A 19,443-nucleotide genomic window follows, 5' to 3' on the forward strand; every position below is an offset into this window, starting at 1 on the left:
AGAATGAAAGAGGAAACACAACAAATGCTTGTGTTGAGCTGCAAAGCCGATGGTCATGTCCTCAATTTTTCTGATGTAACATATGTGTTATGGGGCAAGATTTTGTAAGATATGAGGTTATCTTGATTTACATTTATGTTTCTCAATGTTTCAGCAGTAGAAAGACCACGTGGCCCCATTTCCATTAGAAATTGTTCTCTTCAGAAGACATTCAGTTATGAGCACCTCAAGAAATCTCTCTATGCAAAGGACAAGGCTTTAACTCAATAATGACTGGCAGTAATCTTCAGGTCTACTGGTGACACTAGACTAAAGCAGATATGATGCTTTAGTGGAAATAACCAAGTGGGTTCAGGAACATGTAAGTGCAAAAAACAGAAACATGCATAAGCCTGTTTTTTTTGGGTTTTTTTTATCATTTTTTTCTGACTTCATCGTTGTGAACTCATTCTAAGATGATCACAAACCAAAAAGTGGTTTGAAAGAGGAGTGAAAGAAGCCAAATATGTCAGTGTTTCCCAACCACTGTGCTGCGGCACATAGGGGTGCTGTGAGAAATGATCAGGTGCTATTAGTTCCACCTGATTGGTACTGATTGGTAAGGCAGCGGTCCCCAACCCCCGGGCCTCGGACAGGTACCGGTCCGTGAGTCGTTTGGTACCGGGCCGCGAGAGTTGAGGCTCAGGTGTGAAATGTATAGTTTTCAGGGTTTTTATCGGTTTTCAGCGTTATTTTGTTATCATTTTTATCGTTAACTCGGTTTACCTGGGTCTTTTCACGTGTGTTATGAATAAATCTTCTTTTTTTCGGTACCGGTACTAGTTTTATTTTGTTGTATTTATCCGCGACACCTTAAAGGCCGGTCCATGAAAATATTGTCGGGCATAAACCGGTCCGTGGCGCAAAAAAGGTCGGGGACCGCTGTGGTAAGGGATCGGTGTGAGAAACGGGTAGAACAATTACATTCTCTTCCACTAGAGGGCAGTACAACTACCTGCTGTACTTAAATCGGTTGCCAACTGCCAGGAAAACAGAAGAAGCCATTACATTACAAGCCATGGTGTGAGTGAGACACGCAGCGTGTGATAGCAATAGATAAATATTTGAAAAGAGAAAGTAGTCAGTCTGACCTGGTCCTGGAGAGAACTCTGACCCAGATGAAGGCCCAGCATGAGTAGAGGTCAGAAGAAAGCAAAAAGGTATTCTGGGGACAAACTGAGCTAATTCTGTTATACCTGGTGAGCGGGGGAAAATTATCAATATGCATTTAGTGACGTTTTTGTTTGTTGGTGTGCCATGTGATTTTTCTAATGTGAAATATGTGCCGTGGCTCCAAAAGGTTGGGAACCACTGATCTATGTCCACTGTGAACAACCATCTTTGAACAGAGGGCGGGGCTTACGACCAATGGTCCCTCTAAGCTGCGCGCGCGCAATTGCGCACTGCTGGCACGGTCTCTGCGCACAGAAAATCTGCGTTGCGCACAAAAAAAAAAGAAAATCTAACCTGAATTGAAATTAACATTAAAACTTTAACAATTCTGTTCTGCAGTGTTACTCAGTAACTGGCTGCTCCTGTATGGGATCAGAACGATGCCACCTTATCCCACAGTCCAGCCAATGATGCGATTCACATTCGTATATACGCAGCTAATCCACGTGGTTGACAGGCTATGACAGCGTCCTTATGTGCCGACACCGGTGTTTTAGCGAGCAAAGCGGCTGATGTGGAGTGAAGCCACGTTAATGACAACGTGTACAACCATTGGAGATGTGAGCAGGACAGACGGAACAACTGACGGAAAAAGTGTGGACGTTATACCAGTTTTTAAATTGTGTTGATCGGCCACGTAAAACCAGAGTTATGATAAAAATATCTGCAATGTTTGTTTTTCTTCCTGAATACTGTCGTTGTTTATATTTACTGCAGGAAGAAACGGTAAAAACGGCGTTTTATAAGGAAAACGCTCAAAAGCCTGTGAGCAAATGTACTATGTGGATCAATCAAAAAATGATATGGCAACATGGCATTTAGTTGTTTAGGGAGGGGGAAGTTTTAGGAGTGACGGCGTGTTTGAGATGTGAGAGATTTGAGACGTTAAGCGCAAATCTTGTGTAGTTAGTGTGTAGTTAGTGTGTAGTGTAGTCAATAGTTTTGTTGTGTGTGTCAGAACAATGAGGCGACTGCTGAATGTTACAGGTGTTACAGCAGTGATACATCTGCTGCTGTCAGGCCTGCAGGTATCAGGCTGTTGTTCTCCTTCATCTCATAGTGGACAGAAATTATTTTTGGAGTGGCACAAATAATTTGTGTGGCATCAGATTTGATGCAGAACAGCTGATTGTTCTGTAAATAGTTTGAAATGTTTATTTAAAAAACGCCTTGGCTACATTTTTAGGTAAACAGCTGCAAAACACTTTGTTGTTTGCATAACTCAGTTACTTTTTTGGAGAAGTAACTATATAATTAATTGCCCAACATTGGTCATTATTTACTGTATTTTGCAGACAGAGTTACAGACTCTCTCCCAGACCACAGACTCATAATACAAGTCAGAGCTTTATAAAAGAAAAGAAAGTTGTGTTTTCAAAATTGGAGTTCAAGTTATTTTTCCTTCCAATAGTGTTAACATGCTACAGGTCATGAACAAGGTTTTATTTTTAATTTTCATTGTAAGTGGGCTAAAGCAGTTAATTAAAAGTAGTCTAACATAAATGTAAATGCTGTAATTTGATTACTTTAATAAACATGTAACTCGGATGGACTCGATGCTGGCGTGACCACAGTGCACACGTCTGCTGTTGCTCACAGTGGTCCAAGGGACGCTCAGGGAGTTTGTGTGTTCGCTCAGACACATGAAACATTAGAGGGAACATTGGTTACAACCCCAGCTGTCTGTCATCTACACTCCAGTTTTGAGATCCTTCCCAGACGCCTTAACACCTTCTCACATCCTGGGTTATTTGAACTTAGGAAATCACATGATAGGTGATTTACACGAGGGTCACAGATGCCAACAGACTTAATAAACTGATGCACGAGGCCAGTAGTGTTGTGGCCACCCGTCATGACCATCCTAATTCTTCAACACAGCCTGAACTCTCTTAGCCAAGCTTTCTTGTAATATATTGTTAAGTAGTCCCCAGTAATAATTGTCCAGGTATCTTGAAGGATATTCAAAGCTCTTCTTTGAACGTTGGCTCTCTTTTGTCCTGTTTTTGTGTCGAGATGATCCCCCGCTGCTTCAGTAATATTGAGGTTGTCTTAGTTGCCTTTTTATACAAATGACTGATTTATAGCTCAGTGTTAAGCATTAAAAACTCAGAAAATATCTGAATAGTTAAAAATAATCAGGTGCAATGACTGAACTGAAACTGAGTGAAAAAGCAGCCAAAGTCCAAAGAAAACCTTTGGAAAAGCTTCAGTATCCTTCAAAATTAAACTTTTTTAACATGTTAGCTTGATGGATGGTTCACTCACACTAAATTAGTATCAAACAAAGGGTACCACATGGTGCAACTCAGCAGCATCATTTCTTCAGAAACACTTGATGATATGCTTTGCAATTTATGTAGAAATTTCCTCATACTTATCTATTTGAATTATTTTTTTTGTTCTTCTGAAATTATCAACAAATATCACTCTTTTGTAATAATTATATTTGAACCATCAAAACAGGACAGTGTTGGTCACAGCTACCAAACAGGTGGTTAACCAAATACGTCGCACAGACAACAGGGAACATGCCGTCTGGAAATCAAACTGCTGAGACCACGGAAAGATGTTGAGATTGGGTCTTGGGTCAGCCCAGAGCTCCATGGTGGTTTGAATCCCACTCCATACCAGTCACTCAAGACTCCTTAACCGCCTAAGATGTCTGGAGATCTTCAAGATCTTCAAGTCTACAACGAGTCCTGTGAAGGTGCAATGTGATGAAGGACTCATCCAGGCTGGAGAAACTGATCAGGAAGGCTGGCTCTGTGGTCGGCATGAAGCTGGACACTCTGGTGACAGTGGCAGAGAAAAGGACACTAAAGAAACTGCTGGACATTATGGACAATGCTGGGCATCCTCTGCACACGGCCATGAACTCCATGACGTCATCAACGCATTAGAGACTATTTGTTTAGACGCTGTTTTTATTGTCGCTGGTAACTTTAATAAATGCAACTTACCCAAAATACCACCAACACGTGGCGAGTCCCACCCGTGACAAGAACACCCTGGATCATGTCTACACCAACATACACGGCACATATAGGGCTGCACCACGCCCCCGCTTTGGACAGTCTGACCACATCTCTCTGTTCATGTACCCGGCTTACAGGCAGAAACTGAAACAATCCAACCGTGTCATCAGACCTGTTAAACTGTGGACCCCAGAGTCTGAGAGCCTCCTACAGGACTGCTTTGCCCAAACAGACTGGGGTGTGTTTCAAACTGCAGCCACTATGGAGAACTGGCGGGACTGTCGATCGAGGACGCTGAAGATATCTACCTATTCGGAACCATGATAACAGGGTTCTTGCTGATCGGAGCTGGCTTGGCCCTGGCTTATCGGAGAATTAAGAGAGCGGAACCGGCTGTTCAAACCCCCCCAAGGCTGCCCGCTGGGATTGAAGCGATGGGACGAGGCGCGACCTCTCACAACGAACGCAGCATGGTTAACACCTTGGAGACGCTTACAGCTGCCGTGAAGACTCAAAATAACACCATTGAGCGTATGATGGGTGTTGCATCTTCAAAAAATAAAAATACAGTAACTGAGACTTACAATGAAGTATCGTTGCACTGGTTTACTGAACCTTTCTTTCAGGGCATGTACAGAACATCAGTATCCATTTTCTACTGCCTCCTACAGGACACACTCTTCTTCCACTTCCTTACAACATTAATGTAACACAGAACCACTACTGCCTCTCCTGGCATTACCATTGTAACAACACACTCATTCTGTTTCTTTCAGATGAATAACAGGAACTTAGGATGTAGGTATCTATGAATAATAACTATTATGCATACTCATATATTTATATAACCAACTAATTTCTTGCGATACCACAATGGGATACATTAAAGAGAGGCCTACTCAAAATGAGACCCTTGAGCGAAAGTTGGATCACATCACAGAACAGCTCACTGCAGTTGTGGGGTCTCAGAATCAAAAGAATGACAACACCACGGACCAGAAGTTTGATACCATCATGGGGAGGCTCGCGGCTCTGCAACGGGATATTGAGAGACCAGTGTCGGAGTGTTAAACATCAGCTTTGAAATTCTACTGAGCTGCTCGCATAAAAGAAAAATCAACGACATCAACATGCGAACACCACGGCGCCAGCTGCACGGCCCAAGGCTGGAGCCGAACAAAAACTCCCTGATAACGACTGTGTGATGACTATTCTTCCCATCCCATGCAAGGCCGGAAGACTGTTTACTTAGCCTGATAGGGCGAAGGACACTGTCTCAGCTGAACTATGGACACGCACACACACACACTTACACTGATAAGCACTCACACATCCCCCCTCCCCTTCCAACGCCTTCGATGCTTGTTGCCTCTTGGGAACACGAGGCGGGTCTGAGCCCGCGCTGGTGAGTCGGCGCAGTGGCAGGATGGCTGCTGTGTTGCCTGGGATTACTCCTTTCCCCTACCCAACCCTGTTGCTGGTCACGTGCTCTATGATGTTGTGCTGTGGACATTTATGTGCTTTTTTGTGCAGAGGAGTTTTTTTGTTTCCTGTTCTCATGCTGTCCTCCTGTAGCCCAGCGTGAGCAGAGGTCTCTTTTTTTCCTCTTGTACTTTTCCCATTGTAGTGTACATTTCAGTGTTTTTCTGTAATGCAATCGTTCTCTGACTTGTATCCCCATGTGATGTCTGTGTTGTATGTGTAAGGTCGGGGGGCGGGTTCATTTCACTGCAGTTTACTGCATGTGGCGAATAAAAGTTGATGATGATGATGATGATGATGAACTTCTCCGTCAACATACAGGACTACGCTGAATATGTGACTGGGTACATCAGCACCTGTGTTGACAATATTGTGCCCACCACACGAGTCAGAAAGTTCCCCAACCAGAAGCCCTGGATCAACAGTCAGGTACGACACACTCGGTCTCTCGCATTTAGATCAGGCAATGAGACGGAGTACAAAGCTGCGAAGTATAGACTGAGGAAAGCCATCACAGCAGCTAAGAGGGGGTACAGAGAGAAGCTGGATGGCTTCTAGTCTTCTGCTGACCCCAGGCGGATGTGGGAAGGCCTGCAGCATATCACAGAGTATAGGGTCACCACCAGCAGCATCAGCTCTACAGGCAGTCTTCTGGACGATCGCAATGCATTCTACACCCGCTTCGAGACCTCCCAGACCCTCCAAACCCCCCAGACCTGCCAGAACCCCCAGACCACCCACCCTCGCCAGCAGTCACAATAGACCAGGTGCACAAAGCCCTGAGAAGGATCAACCCCTGCAAGGCAGCCGGACCAGACAACATCCCGGGACGGGCTCTTAAAGCATGTGCCAATGAGCTGGTAGAGGTTCTTACCTCCATTTTCAACCTCTCCCTCAGCCAGAACACTGTCCCCACATGCTTCAAGACCACAACCATCATCCCTCTCCCCAATAAAAGCCCCACCTGCCTGAACGACTATAGACCAGTTGCACTCACTCCAATCATTGTGAAGTGTTTTGAGAGAGTGGTGCTGGCCTACATCCAGAGCAACCTCACTGACACTTTGGACCCCCTGCCGTATGCCTACCGGTCCAATAGGTCCACGTCAGACACCATCACTGCTGCTCTTCACTATTCCCTCTCCCACCTGGAAAACAAAGACTCATACATCAGGGTACTTTTTGTTGATTACAGCTCCGCTTTCAATACTGTCATCCCACACAAACTCATTCACAAGCTGGCAACACTCGGCCTGCACCCCACCCTCTGTGGCTGGCTACAGGACTTTTTGACTGGCAGGCCTGAGTCCGACAGGATGGGCCTCCAACAAAGACAACATCATTTTGAAGTTCGCGAACGACACTGCAGTGATCGCTCGCATCACTGAAGGAGACGAAGCAGCTTATAGGAGAGAGGAGGCCGGTCTGGTGTCATGGTGTGAGGACAACAACCTCACCCTCAACACTGACAAGACAAAGGAGATGATATTGGACATAAGGAAGAAGAGGAGCCCTCACCCACCGCTGTCTATCCGGGGCCTTGAAGTGGAGAGGGTAAGCAGCTTTAGGTACCTGGGCGTCTACATTTCTGAGGACTTAACCTGGACACTGAACACCACACAGCTGGTCAAGAAGGCTCAGCAGCGGCTGTATTTCCTGAGAAGACTGAGGAAATTTGGTATGTCGGCCAAGATCCTCAGCAGGTTCTACAGCTTCATTGTGGAGAGCACCCTGACCAGCTGCATCACTGCATGGTACGGCAGCACTACTGCTATGGACCGCAAATGCCTGTAGAGAGTGATAACAACCGCGGAGAAGATCATCAGAACTCCGCTGCCCTCTCTGCAGAGCATCTACCATCGCAGAGTCCAGAGGAGAGCTGCCTCCATCCTCAAAGACCCCACACACCCCCAACACGGACTGTTCACACTTCTGCCCTCAGGGCGGAGGTTCCAGATGAAATCCAGAACATCCAGACTCACTAACGCTATGAGGCGACTGTTGTTGTGATTTGGCGCTGTATAAATAAAATTGAATTGAATTCTATATATGAAGGCTTCTGCTCAGTGTCTTCGAATGGTTGATACTGTGTTTCATGCTTCTCTGAGGTTCATCACTAACTGTAAATCTCAGACATCACCAACCAGGGGGTTGGGAAGCGCATCTGTAACTGGAAGGTCGCCGGTTCGATCCCCGGGCTCTCTGTCCTGGTCGTTGTGTCCTTGGGCAAGACACTTTACCCTACCGCCTTCTGGTGATGGCCAGAGGGGCCGATGGCGCGATATGGCAGCCTCGCTTCTGTCAGTCTGCCCCAGGGCAGCTGTGGCTACAACTGTAGCCTCCACCAGTGTGTGAATGTGAGAGTGAATGAATAGTGGCATTGTAAAGCGCTTTGGGTGCCTTGCCTATATAGCGCCTATACAGCGCCTTGAAAAGCGCTATATAAATCCAATCCATTATTCTCAGGTAGGATGGCCTGCTTTGGAAAGTCTGAGGAACTCTCATCTATACAGTTTTATATATAAGGCAATACTTGGGTTGCTGCCTTCTTATATATGTTCCCTGCTTGCAACGAAACATGCTGGTCGGTATTCTCTTCTTCCGCATGGTTACTTGTTGCTTTCTGTTCCATTTGCCCGAACTGAATTTGGTAAAAGAGCTTTTGTTTGTTTAGCACCCTTGGCTTGGAACAAACTGCAGAAAGAATGGAAAATGACTGAATTCATTTCATTAATTGCTTTTAAATCTAAATTACAAATCCTTGAGGACGAGCCCATAACATGCAACTGTTTCAAATATATCGATTTGTTATTTTAACTGATTTTTAAATTTTTTATTAGAATTTTATTGAATTTTAATTAATTAATTAATTTCTTTTTTTTTCATTTATGTTTGCGTGTGTGTTGTTGCTGCCTGTGTTTAATTGAGTAATTTCTGTAACTGTGAGACACTTGCTGCTGCTCTTGGCCAGGTCTCCCTTGAAAAAGAGGTTTTTAATCTCAGTGGGATCTTCCTGGTTAAATAAAGGTTAATAAAATAAATAAATAAACTTGAAATGGGAGAGAATACGATTATAATAATACGGGAAATAAAACTGAAACCGTGTAGGTAATAGATAGAGGGTGACTGTGTAACCTGTCTCACGTGGAGTCATTCCGTGAGACGCTTATTAACCAGAATCACCAGCAGAGGGAAGGCGAGGAAACCGGAACCGATGTTCCGCTAAACAGAAAAACGTTTCCGTGATGATGATTTGCGCAAAAAGAATAAAAATGTATGTAGAGCTATATTAACCAGATTTTGTGGTTGGGCTGTAATAAGTCAGGATGGCCGAGCGGTCTAAGGCGCTGCGTTCAGGTCGCAGTCTCCCCTGGAGGCGTGGGTTCGAATCCCACTTCTGACATCACGTTTTTATTTGATTGTTACTTCTAAAAATGTTTTACATGTTTAAAACTGTTTCCACACGCTCAAGATCGATGTTCACTACACCACAAACACTATGAGACATAATATTCAAATAGATGGCATGTCTCCCAGGGAGAGGATAAGAATTTCAATAATTAATTAATAAAATTTAGTTAACATAAATTTATGGAGATTTTGTTTCTCATTATATCATCAGTGAGAAAAATATTTCTGGCTTTAATGTTTTTTTCTTTGCTTCTTGTTTTGGTCTATTTATGCAGTAATTCTTTAATAGTTGCAAAGAATTTAAATTATTTATTTTTAATATCTCCGTATTTTTCAGTGTATTCCGACTGTTTAATCTTTCAAGCTACGGTCTGTATGAACAGCACAGCAAATAATAAAGAAAGCGATAGAAGAAAAAGCAAACAAAGTATGCTGCAATTTTCAAAAGTCACAAAAATCCTCCTTAACTGACAGTTTGGGTTAGTGGATTTTTGGAGTTAAACATTAAAACATTCACAGCATCCGTCCATATGTGTTATTGATTAAACTAAGGAATGCAGCGTTGTGTCATCCCTTCTTATCAGTCCACAGGGGAAGAACAAACATGTGCGAGCTCCACGCCTAGAGGGCACCACCGGCTTGTGTTGTTTTTTCCTCCCTCCTCCCGGAGTTCAAACACATTAGTGACTGAAGCGCCGCAGGTGAGCAGCCTGCAGGAGCATATGGGAGGTGCCAGGGGAGCAAAAGAGAGCAACCCAAAGCAGATGGGGAGAAGATGACGACGCACTCAATATGTGTGTGGGTGTGTCAGAGGGAAAAGGAGAAGGCAATGTGTAGAGAGACTCACACCGCCTCCACCATTACACACCTGTCAGAGCAGGTGGAGACACTGACAGCTGATACCTGAACCTGGAGGTCTGGCTGGAGGGCTCCTCTTTAACTCAGTGGAGAGTTTTTGTTTCTTTTTTATTTATTTTTTCATTTTTGAAGGCGTCGGGGTTTTGAATGATTCTGTTTTGTCATATTTTTTATTTTTCTTAACTATTTGAAGATTGAGATTTGCTGGTGCCTCCAGTCAACGTAGGGATTCGATTTTTCATCAAAACCTTTTATTGAGAACACTTAAGGACTCTATTATTGTGGCACCTGCGTCTGTGAGAGTTCAGTCATGGCAGACTTCCCGTCCAAAGTTACCACAGAGACCAGCGTCCCTAACTCCCAGAACTCCCACGGTGGGAACAGCATCCGAGGGCTGCCTGGAAGCATATCCTCCAGGGTGGACTTTTCATTTCTTCGAAGCATCCCAGCTATGCTGATGATCGCTGAAATTGTATGTAACCAACTAAATGATTACTTTTCTGTCTGTCCTGCACTCCGCTCTGTTTAGTGGGAGGGATGCCTACTCTACTTATTTTATGTTCTGAAACCTCTTGCACTATAAACCAGCAGGGCATCGGTCCATCTTAGCCATTGTGACTTTTTGACGGACAGAAACATAAAAATATTTAGTGTTCGAACACAATTTTCACACTGAAGATACAAAAGTAAGTTCCTAAAACAGCCTGTAACTGTAGTGTTTAATAAACGCTCGTCAAACAACAGCTAATTTAACATTTTGAGGGGGTTGTTTTCAATTCAACTTTATTTATACAGCGCCAAATCACAGCAACAGTCGCCTCAAGGTGCTTTATATTGTAAGGTAGACCCTTCAATAGTACATACAGAGAAAAACCCAACAATCATATGACCCCCTATGAGCAGCACTTTGGCGACAGTGGGAAGGAAAAACTCCCTTTTAACAGGAAGAAACCTCCGACAGAACCAGGCTCAGGAAGGGGCGGGGCCATCTGCTGCGATTGGTTGAGGTGAGAGAAGGATTTAATGATAAATGATGGTGTGATTTGTTTATGAATGGCCAATTTAAAATGCTTTGGGGTTGTTCAGCATGGAAAAGCTAATCAAGGTGACTCAACCTCTAGAGATGGACACGCCCCTTATTGCTGAAAAGACTTTAAGTGAATTTTAAAACTGCCTTCGAAGCTTTATTTTTAAAAGCACTGAAGTTTTTTTTTTACTTTGAATGTTTGGAGTTTTTTTGAAGAGTGTTGCATTATGAACATGTTGTACATTACCTCTGGTGGGAGGTGCTGGAAAGGTCCTTTAAATATGATGCTTATTTTCACCTCCCCTTTTATTGTTGTCAAACTCTTTGCTTTACACAAATTATATTTTTAAAATAATCATTAATTATCTTATTCTGAAGCTCGGTGAAGCTCCCGTGTGCCTGAGTGGACTATTTCAAGGATATAAGCCTTTAATGACACAATACAAGAGTAGAAAAAGAAACTTGTCAGCGTCTGTATGGTTTATGTTCAGCACAGAGCAGCAAGGGGCTCACAGGGGCTCATATGATTGTTGGGTTTTTCTCTGTATGTATTATTGTAGGGTCTACCTTACAGTATAAAGCGCCTTGAGGCGACTGCTGCTGTGATTCGGCGCTGTATAAATAAAGTTGAATTGAAAACAACCCCCTCAAAATGTTAAATTAGCTGTTGTTTGACGAGCGTTTATTAAAACTGAAACACACCCTTTCTTCCCAGACGCTGTTTCCACAATGAAAAAACAGAAGTAGTAACGTGAGAGTAAAAGTTTGCTGCGGCTGAAACATTGTGACATCATTGTTTGATATCCGTAATGTTTAGCACCACCTTGTTGATTTTCCATCTCCACATCAACAACATCAACATCAGCAATATTTTTGCACACATTTTTAAAAACAAACATTGTTTTTTTTCATATCTCCATAATTGCATCTTTTCACCTGTCCTTACTCTGAAATTAGCAGAACACGATTAGTCTCCTGTTTCAGGTCTCCAGGTCCTGATGCAGTATTAATATACAACATGCCCTGCACACTCCATTATAAAATGCATTTGCATAATGCATAAACTCCTGCTGCTGTGCTAGAGCACACAGTTTAACTTGAACGATGTTTGAACTTTGGCCATTAAATGATATATTTAGAACACTTTATGGTGCAGAGTTGTCCTCCAATAGGAACCACTTTATCCAGCTCGACACTGTTTTGCTTTTTTGTTTTTGAATCAAAGGTGAATGCCCTCCGTTTCATTCAAGTTCCTCGCTGATTTTGGTAAACACAGTTTACACAGCAGTGTCACAGCAAACTCCCTGGTCGAACATGTCCATCACAGCTGGACTTTACTGTTTTACTCAGGAAGTTCAAATGATTTCCTCTTCCTTCGGTTCAGAAGAGAAAAGCTCGTTATGATGCAGCCGCTTTGCAAAGGTCTACTTTGGAGAGCGTGCTGTGTATGCATGTGCGTAAAAAGTGAAACCTGACCTGTGCATACATAATGGACTGTCATGTCCTTTCTCATGAGACTGAAGCAGGAAGACATGCGTGCAGGGAAAGAGGGACGCCTCGTGTGTTTTGTGCCCTCGTGTTAAAGAGCTTTGCTCTAAATTACAGACCTCAAAAAAAAGAAGAAAGAGTCGGTCAGACTGACTTTTAAGATCCCCGTGAAAACAGTCTGCCCACCTCAGTGTCACAGACAGTCTGTGGTGCTTATCTGAACATCAGTGACCTCGTCAAGTGCAGTAAACTCAGGTTACGAGATTATCCTAAAATCTGAGATCTGCTGGCGAATATCTGCTGAGCATCGCAAAGCATTTAACAGCTGGTGTTTTCCTCAGAAGTTGATGGTTGAAGAAAGATTACAACAGCCATGTGTACTGTAAATGTTGGTATATATTCAATCTAAGATTTTACTCAAAAATGAAACTATACATAATGGATACAGTTGCTGGAGGTGATTACGTTGTTCTTGCATGCTCCGTCTAACACAATAACTACTGCTTACCTGTGACTCAGCAGATTTAGAGCCGGTTATCTACCAATCAGAAGGTCGGTAGTTGCCCTGTGTGAATGTTAGCCAAGGTATAGAAATGTCTGTTTAACTGGATGGATTCATCGTAAAAAGCACTTTGAATGCTCAGAGTAGAACAGCACTCCATGAGCACACATCCATTCACCATTTGTTTGTTTTTTAATGTAATAACTGTTTACATAACTTTATTTTTCATGCCCCCAAACTGATGCACCTGTTGTTTCCTCCCTCTCACCTATTTAGGTTTTTGGGCTGCTCCACTGGGCGCTGATAGCAGGCACCTCTATAGTGGGAGGAGCGTATGGCTGGGTATTGTTTGTCGCCATCACTCTGTGGATCCTCACCACCGTCCTCTTCTTCGTCATCCTGTTTGGTGTCACACAAAAACTGCCTGCTGTCCCATGGCCCCTGACGGTATGTGAGAGACGGCAGGCAAAGACGAATAAAGTCAAAGAACGTACACAGAGATGTTCCTTGGCAACATTTTATAAACCACCTGTGACCACCTGTCATTTCAGTGCATTTACCTACTTAAAAGTTGTTACATTAGAAAAACCAGGAAACAAAGAATTAATTGTACCGCAGTTACAGTATAATGTGTGTCTCCAGCACAACACACCCTGCACCCCTCAAAGTACAGCATACTTATGATCGTGGCTCAAGAGTTGGGAGTTTGCCTTGTAATCGGAAGGTTGCCGGTTCGAGCCCCGGCTCGGACAGTCTCGGTCGTTGTGTCCTTGGGCGAGACACTTCACCTACCGCCTACTGGTGTTGGCCAGAAGGGCCGATGGCGCGATATGGCAGCCTCGCTTCTGTCAGTCTGCCCCAGGGCAGCTGTGGCTACAACTGTAGCTGCCTCCACCAGTGTGTGAACGGGTGGATGACTCATTACATCCTCAGTCTACTGTTAATAACTTGAAATATTTGTATGTGAATATAATGACATCATAATTTTAAATAAAATATGTTGAAGTTCAGTCTAATTACAGGGGAATTACACCCTTAGTCGCGGGTTGTATTAGAAACAGTTACCGGTTCCTTGATTTTGCAGTTTGGACGTTTGGTCATCAGTTTTAAGAGACGGTGCATGAACGTCAGCGATACTAATCTGTACTCTCAAAGAGCAACAAAAAGGCTGATGAAGTGGTGACAATGACAAGGCTGCAGAAACAGCTCAAAGAGAGAAAGAGAAAAAGACGAGGATGCAAGGCCACAGAGGGGCAGAGTGGCAGGAAGACAGCGAGTTATTGTGCATTGATGTAATGTGTGTTTTCTCCATTTGTTTCAGGTGATGGTGTATTTTAGCGCAGCCACAGTCCTCTATCTCACTGCTTTCATCACCAACGCAGCTTATGTGACTCCCTTCCACTGGTTCTATGGACATTTGGCAGCTGCTGCAGTAAGTCACCACTCACACTATCTCACAAACTAGCCCAATGTCCAGGGAACACAGAACAGCCTTTTATAACGCACTCGGTGTATTTGATTAGGTGTGCCGCTCGCTAGTGCTGTTACTGCTGGGAACGACCTTTTGCCTTCAGAAGAGCTTAATTTCTTCATGGCACAGATTCAACACGATGCTGGAAATATTGATCCGAGTTTTTCGTCCACGCTATCACAGCATCGCACAGTTTCTACAGATTCGTCGGCTACACATCCGTGATGAAGCTTTTCCACATCACCAAATCGGAAAGCTTCTCTATTTAATGGAGATGTTGTGACTGTGGAGGCCATTCGAGTACAGTGAGCTCACTCTCGTTTCAAGAGGACAGTTTGAGGAACAGATCAGTAGTGTCTGAAATAATTAAACCAGCCTGTCTGACACCAACAATCAAAGGCTGTCTTGGCGAGGCCTACACGCCTAAACACACTGAGTTCTTGCCAAGTGATCGACTGTTTAGATATTTGCAATAATGAGCAGCTGAATAGGTGTGCCTTATAAAGTGGCAGGTGACGTATGACTTACATTGGCAGAAACATCTCCTGTATCAGTGTGTTTTATAGTTCCTCCTGCAGGTCAAAGTCTGTCCTGGTTTATGTTTACATTGATTACATGATTTCATACACACACACACACACACACACACACACACACACACACACTCTTATCAGAAACTGCCTCTGAGCCACTCCCGTCTAGATTATAGAGGTAAAGACCCATTAGTACATTGCTTAACCTGCTAAATCACACAGCTGGGCTTGGTATAGATATGAATTCAGAAATATGAACATCACTGTGATTTATGATGGCTGATAAGAATTTCAGACTTTTGCTCTGCTTCCTGGACTCCCTTCGGCGGTGTAACCGTGTCTCTTCTCATTTTCTTTCGCTGCAGTTCTTTGGTGCTGCGGTGACCTTGGTGTACGCGGCCAGTGCTTTCTTCTCCTACTTGGACTGGAAGGGGGACGGAGGAAACGCCGCCACCAACACAGTGCCGACTTAGGGCTGTGCAGCCAGCGGTGCTACTCCCAGGAACAAAGCTCACAAAACTCAGATCCTGACTGAGGCAAACCCTGATAATAACCACGACATGAAATCTGTTCCAGGTGGTTTATTGTTTTAGCCATCCCAGTAATACAGTAAATATACTGTATTAATACTACTACGAAATGTAATAATCCTAGATTGCATTAAAAATACACTTGAATTATTATGTACATAAAGTTATAAATTTCAGTAATAATTGAACAAAATCTGAAAATGTGAGTAGCATTAAAAGAAAAATAAGCACAGGCTGCATGTGCTAACTACAGTGGAGGGTTATTTGGTTAGTCTGAGATCACCAGTGGAAAAACCTGTTAGCTAAGGGAGGACCGCAGATCTCAACCTCCAGCTTTGGGCGTTAGGCAGTTCTCTGCTGCATTCTGCATCTATCAACAAGAAGATGAGGATGAAACCACTGAAAGTTGGCTTCACAGTTTGGGTTTACTGGGCCTAACAGAGCCTTTTAGCAATAAAACCACCCATAATGCACCTGTAAGAAAATAATCATGATGCTGACACACTGACACTGGACATTTCTGCATGATTCAAATATTGTTCCACAGGCGTGGAATACTGTTTTTGTGTGATTTAAGTGAAAGTCTGCTCCTCTCCTGCTGTACTGTACGTGCCTTTATGAACCACGCGAGTCTTTTTGTACCAAGAGTTTGAACGTTGGTGAAATCCTGCGCTGAGTGCTAGAGCTCAGCTACGCACTTCAAATAAACGACTGAGGTTTTTCTTTTGTGCTTATTTGAAAATATCGTTTTTTGTTTTTTTTTGTTTTTTTTACAGACAATCGTAACAACAACGACAGCATTTCACCGGAGAAATAAATATACTTGGAAAATGAAACATTTCTAAACACATAAAAAACAATTTGTACCAAAAACTAACTGCAGACACACACAATCATTTTACATTAAACGTTACTTTGACAAGTTCAAAACTTAAAGACTGTTAAAATAATTTATATGTCCATGAAACATATATTAGTTCTACTTTACTACTTTCTGAAAAAAGAAGCATGTTTGTTTCACAGCAGAGGGACAGAAATACTCGACTTCCTGTTTCAAACAGGCAGTTCCAGTAAAAGCTAAACAGAATCACTGCACACGAGTGAAAGCATGAAAATATGAATTACAGTTGAAGAAATATTAACTTTTCAAGTAGTCACATGCAGTCGAGTGATTGTTAACAGAAAGTGGGCAAAACCTTCAAACTTTCATGGCAAACAGAAACAGAGGCTCTTCCACTGACCCCTCTACATAAAACGCAGAGAAACAAATATAAATTATCCGTTACAGACAGAAGATTTACGTTAAAAGACTCTGAATTGAACACTTTCATTAAGGCCCTGGAACAATTTTCCAGAGATTCACTGAGATTCATTAAAGTCAACATGCTTGGAGCCTCCAAGGTTCAGAGATGTGACCACCAGTCCCTGACTCAGGTCTGGACACCGGCCCTCCTTTTCCTAGAAACACACATATACATCCAGCATTAATGTACAGTACCACACACACACACACACACACACACACACACACACACACACACAGAGGGTTCAAAACTTCATAACAAAGAGCCACGTGTCACAGCTGCCCTGTTATTTAAATGGGGCCACTTTTATAGTTATTCTCCAGCTCACAGAAAACTCACAGCTCTATATTGCAGAAACATCTCCTTGAAAGCCATGAAGTCAGTGAACGTCAGCAACATGTCAAAGATGTCACCTGACACTTCCTCCTTGTGCTGCCTGCAGAGGAAGGAGATAAACTCGTCACTTTTTCAGTGTACTTGTGTGCCACCTTGTGGTCTATTGCAAAATAACATTTCTTACGAGCAACATAACATAACTGACACATGGGTTGCTTTCAGTTCAGATTCCACTTCTGCCACATCTTACATGAGTAACTCTTTAAAGGTGTCCATGCTGAAGCCGGGAATTCTCTCCATCAGCTGCTGCTCCAGGTATTTTTCCAGCAGGTCGATCTAAATAACAGCCAAGATTCTGCTTTAAGTCAACGTATTTGTAAAAACTGAACATCTCTGTATGAGTGTGAGAGTGAACTCTGCCCACGGTGGGATGCCCACACTTACATATTCATTAAAGATGGGTGTGTAGCTGAGCTTGTTCTCATCAGAGTCATCAAACTCACGGTAATGTTTCTCCATGAAAATCTGCTGAATCTGCTGGAAGCCGTCCTCTGAAAGAGAAGCAGTGGACATGTAGAAAGCGCGTCTTCATCACTAACTGGTGGCACTGTCAGTGCACCTACCCATGATGATGTCCTCTATGCAGCCAATAACTCCATCGAAGGCCGTGTCTGCAGCCGAGGAACTGAAGGGAGAGAAGTGAGAGAAATCAGCACAAACTCCACGAGTTCCTGCTCTGTGGTGGATTTTACACAGCAAGAGAAAATCCCAAATGACTCTGAACTTTTGCACCCGTTAAACATGTTTGCTGTACAATCACTCCACCCTGGAAAAAGAGAGAAATCGCTAAAAAGCCCAAAATTACCCTGATATTCATGCCCACGATGAGTGCATCTAATCTGACTTAAAACAGGACGTCAGCTTCCTGCAGACGGTTAGAAAGCATTTCACAACAACCCACCTGGAAATAGCAAAGTGCTCCTCGTCCGTATCGAACACGTTTACCATGTTGTCTCCACTACTCCGGATTTCTGAGAAAATAAAGCGAGCACACGGGTGAACACTGCCCTTCTGCCAACACCTGTAAGATAAAACAGGCCGGTAGCCAGCGCTAACGTTCACAACAAACGCAACATCAGCTTTGAAGTGTGTTTCCGTTATTTGCTCTCATCAGAGTCCCCGCGCGAGCAACGTCAGTTAGCCGAGGCGGCTAATCAAAGACGCACGCGGCGTTAAATGGCCGCCATTTCTCATAAGTGAAAAAGTTCATTTACAGAAGTCTCGTGACGTATTCAGTGTGTCCTAACGTGTTTAACTCACCCGGCTCCCTGATGTCCATGTCGGCTAAACTGCTCACTAGCGTACGTAATCCTGTTACCAAGGAAACGAGTGAACTTTGTGCGCCTTCGCGCCCCATCGGGTAAAACAACTACCGTATATCGGTTCCCACATTCGAAACAAGACCACATTTATTTGGAAGGGAAACAGCTGGTACTACTAATAATATTATACATCAAAATGTTCACGAATGTTGCAGATTACACTTATTTGTTCACCAAATCATTCGTCATGAGGATGATTCACGTTTCTTCCATCAGGCCTGTTACTTTTAAACCGTCACCTACGATCATTAGCCTGTTTTAGCGGAACCAGATGACGGTGATTGTTGGAGCTTAAAGATGCAAAAAGGAAATACGTATAACTCAGATGCTGTCTGACGTCCATCAGAAGCGCTGGAAATCGGAGATTATATACTTCTTTTGTTCGTGCCACAAGAAAAGAGTGAATGAGACGGTGGATCGACCATAACTTTTATTTTAAAGTATCAGTTAAAGTTTTATTATTGATATTATTGCAAATTTAAAATAGAAATCTAAAAGGTCGTATTAATATCGGTAATATTATGTAAGAGTAATTAAAATCATCTTCAGCTGCAACATTAACGTGAGGTATTAACGAATCTGTAATCATCCTGTAGCATAACGTATGATATTTAAAGTACTTCATGTACATTTTTATGCCAAATCCGACTACGTAGGTTATTATCATACCAAGCAGGATTATGGCTTTATTATTAAATACAAAATAATGTTTAAACTGTTTCGCTGTGTCACTTTTCCCGACACATCTGTCCCGAGTGCATCGGGCTTCATGTGAGCCTGAGACAGTGCCCAGTGTTTTCTGCACTGTAATTCTTTGTGATAAATTACCAACACACCAAAAGACAAAAACATAGCAATAGATCCCTGACTAATATCCATCTGTTACTTAAAGAGTTGCTGTGTGTGTTTAAAAATGTCCACATTTCACA

At 43.1% G+C, this 19,443-nt stretch overlaps 2 protein-coding genes and 1 non-coding gene across 3 annotated transcripts; 2 read left to right on the forward strand and 1 right to left on the reverse strand.

Moving 5' to 3' along the window:
• Positions 1 to 8,992: 8,992 nt before the first annotated feature.
• Positions 8,993 to 9,075, forward strand: trnal-cag (transfer RNA leucine (anticodon CAG)). The gene has a single exon. It is a non-coding gene; the product is annotated as a tRNA-Leu (tRNA).
• Positions 9,076 to 9,868: 793 nt separating this feature from the next.
• pllp (plasmolipin) lies at positions 9,869 to 15,451 on the forward strand. Its single transcript, XM_084932714.1, has 4 exons — positions 9,869 to 10,413; positions 13,235 to 13,405; positions 14,280 to 14,390; positions 15,328 to 15,451. The coding sequence occupies exons 1-4, from the start codon at positions 10,252 to 10,254 to the stop codon at positions 15,433 to 15,435; spliced, it is 552 nt and encodes a 183-aa protein (XP_084788840.1). The 5' UTR covers positions 9,869 to 10,251; the 3' UTR covers positions 15,436 to 15,451.
• A 77-nt stretch (positions 15,452 to 15,528) lies between these two features.
• Positions 15,529 to 18,711, reverse strand: arl2bp (ADP-ribosylation factor-like 2 binding protein). Its single transcript, XM_084932713.1, has 7 exons — positions 18,453 to 18,711; positions 18,094 to 18,163; positions 17,756 to 17,817; positions 17,577 to 17,683; positions 17,383 to 17,468; positions 17,136 to 17,232; positions 15,529 to 16,950 (listed from the first exon to the last, which is right to left on the reverse strand). Exons 1-7 carry the CDS (start codon positions 18,547 to 18,549, stop codon positions 16,852 to 16,854), a joined length of 618 nt encoding a protein of 205 aa, XP_084788839.1. The 5' UTR covers positions 18,550 to 18,711; the 3' UTR covers positions 15,529 to 16,851.
• Between the last annotated feature and the right edge of the window lie 732 nt (positions 18,712 to 19,443).

The sequence above is a fragment of the Perissodus microlepis genome, chromosome 7 (assembly GCF_051167445.1).
Source record: "Perissodus microlepis isolate ML-2025 ecotype Zambia chromosome 7, ASM5116744v1, whole genome shotgun sequence".
Lineage (NCBI taxonomy): Eukaryota > Metazoa > Chordata > Actinopteri > Cichliformes > Cichlidae > Perissodus > Perissodus microlepis.

Bases quoted from the DNA above. Each gene is read 5' to 3' on its own strand.
- pllp (XM_084932714.1), top strand. From the start codon at position 10,252: ATGGCAGACTTCCCGTCCAAAGTTACCACAGAGACCAGCGTCCCTAAC. The intron at 10,414-13,234 runs GTATGTAACCAA...TCACCTATTTAG, and splicing joins TGCTGATGATCGCTGAAATT to GTTTTTGGGCTGCTCCACTG. The intron at 13,406-14,279 runs GTATGTGAGAGA...CATTTGTTTCAG, and splicing joins CTGTCCCATGGCCCCTGACG to GTGATGGTGTATTTTAGCGC.
- arl2bp (XM_084932713.1), bottom strand. From the start codon at position 18,549: ATGGGGCGCGAAGGCGCACAAAGTTCACTCGTTTCCTTGGTAACAGGA. The intron at 17,818-18,093 runs GTGGGTTGTTGT...CTCTCCCTTCAG, and splicing joins GAGCACTTTGCTATTTCCAG to TTCCTCGGCTGCAGACACGG. The intron at 17,469-17,576 runs GTAAGTGTGGGC...GCTGTTATTTAG, and splicing joins CACCCATCTTTAATGAATAT to ATCGACCTGCTGGAAAAATA.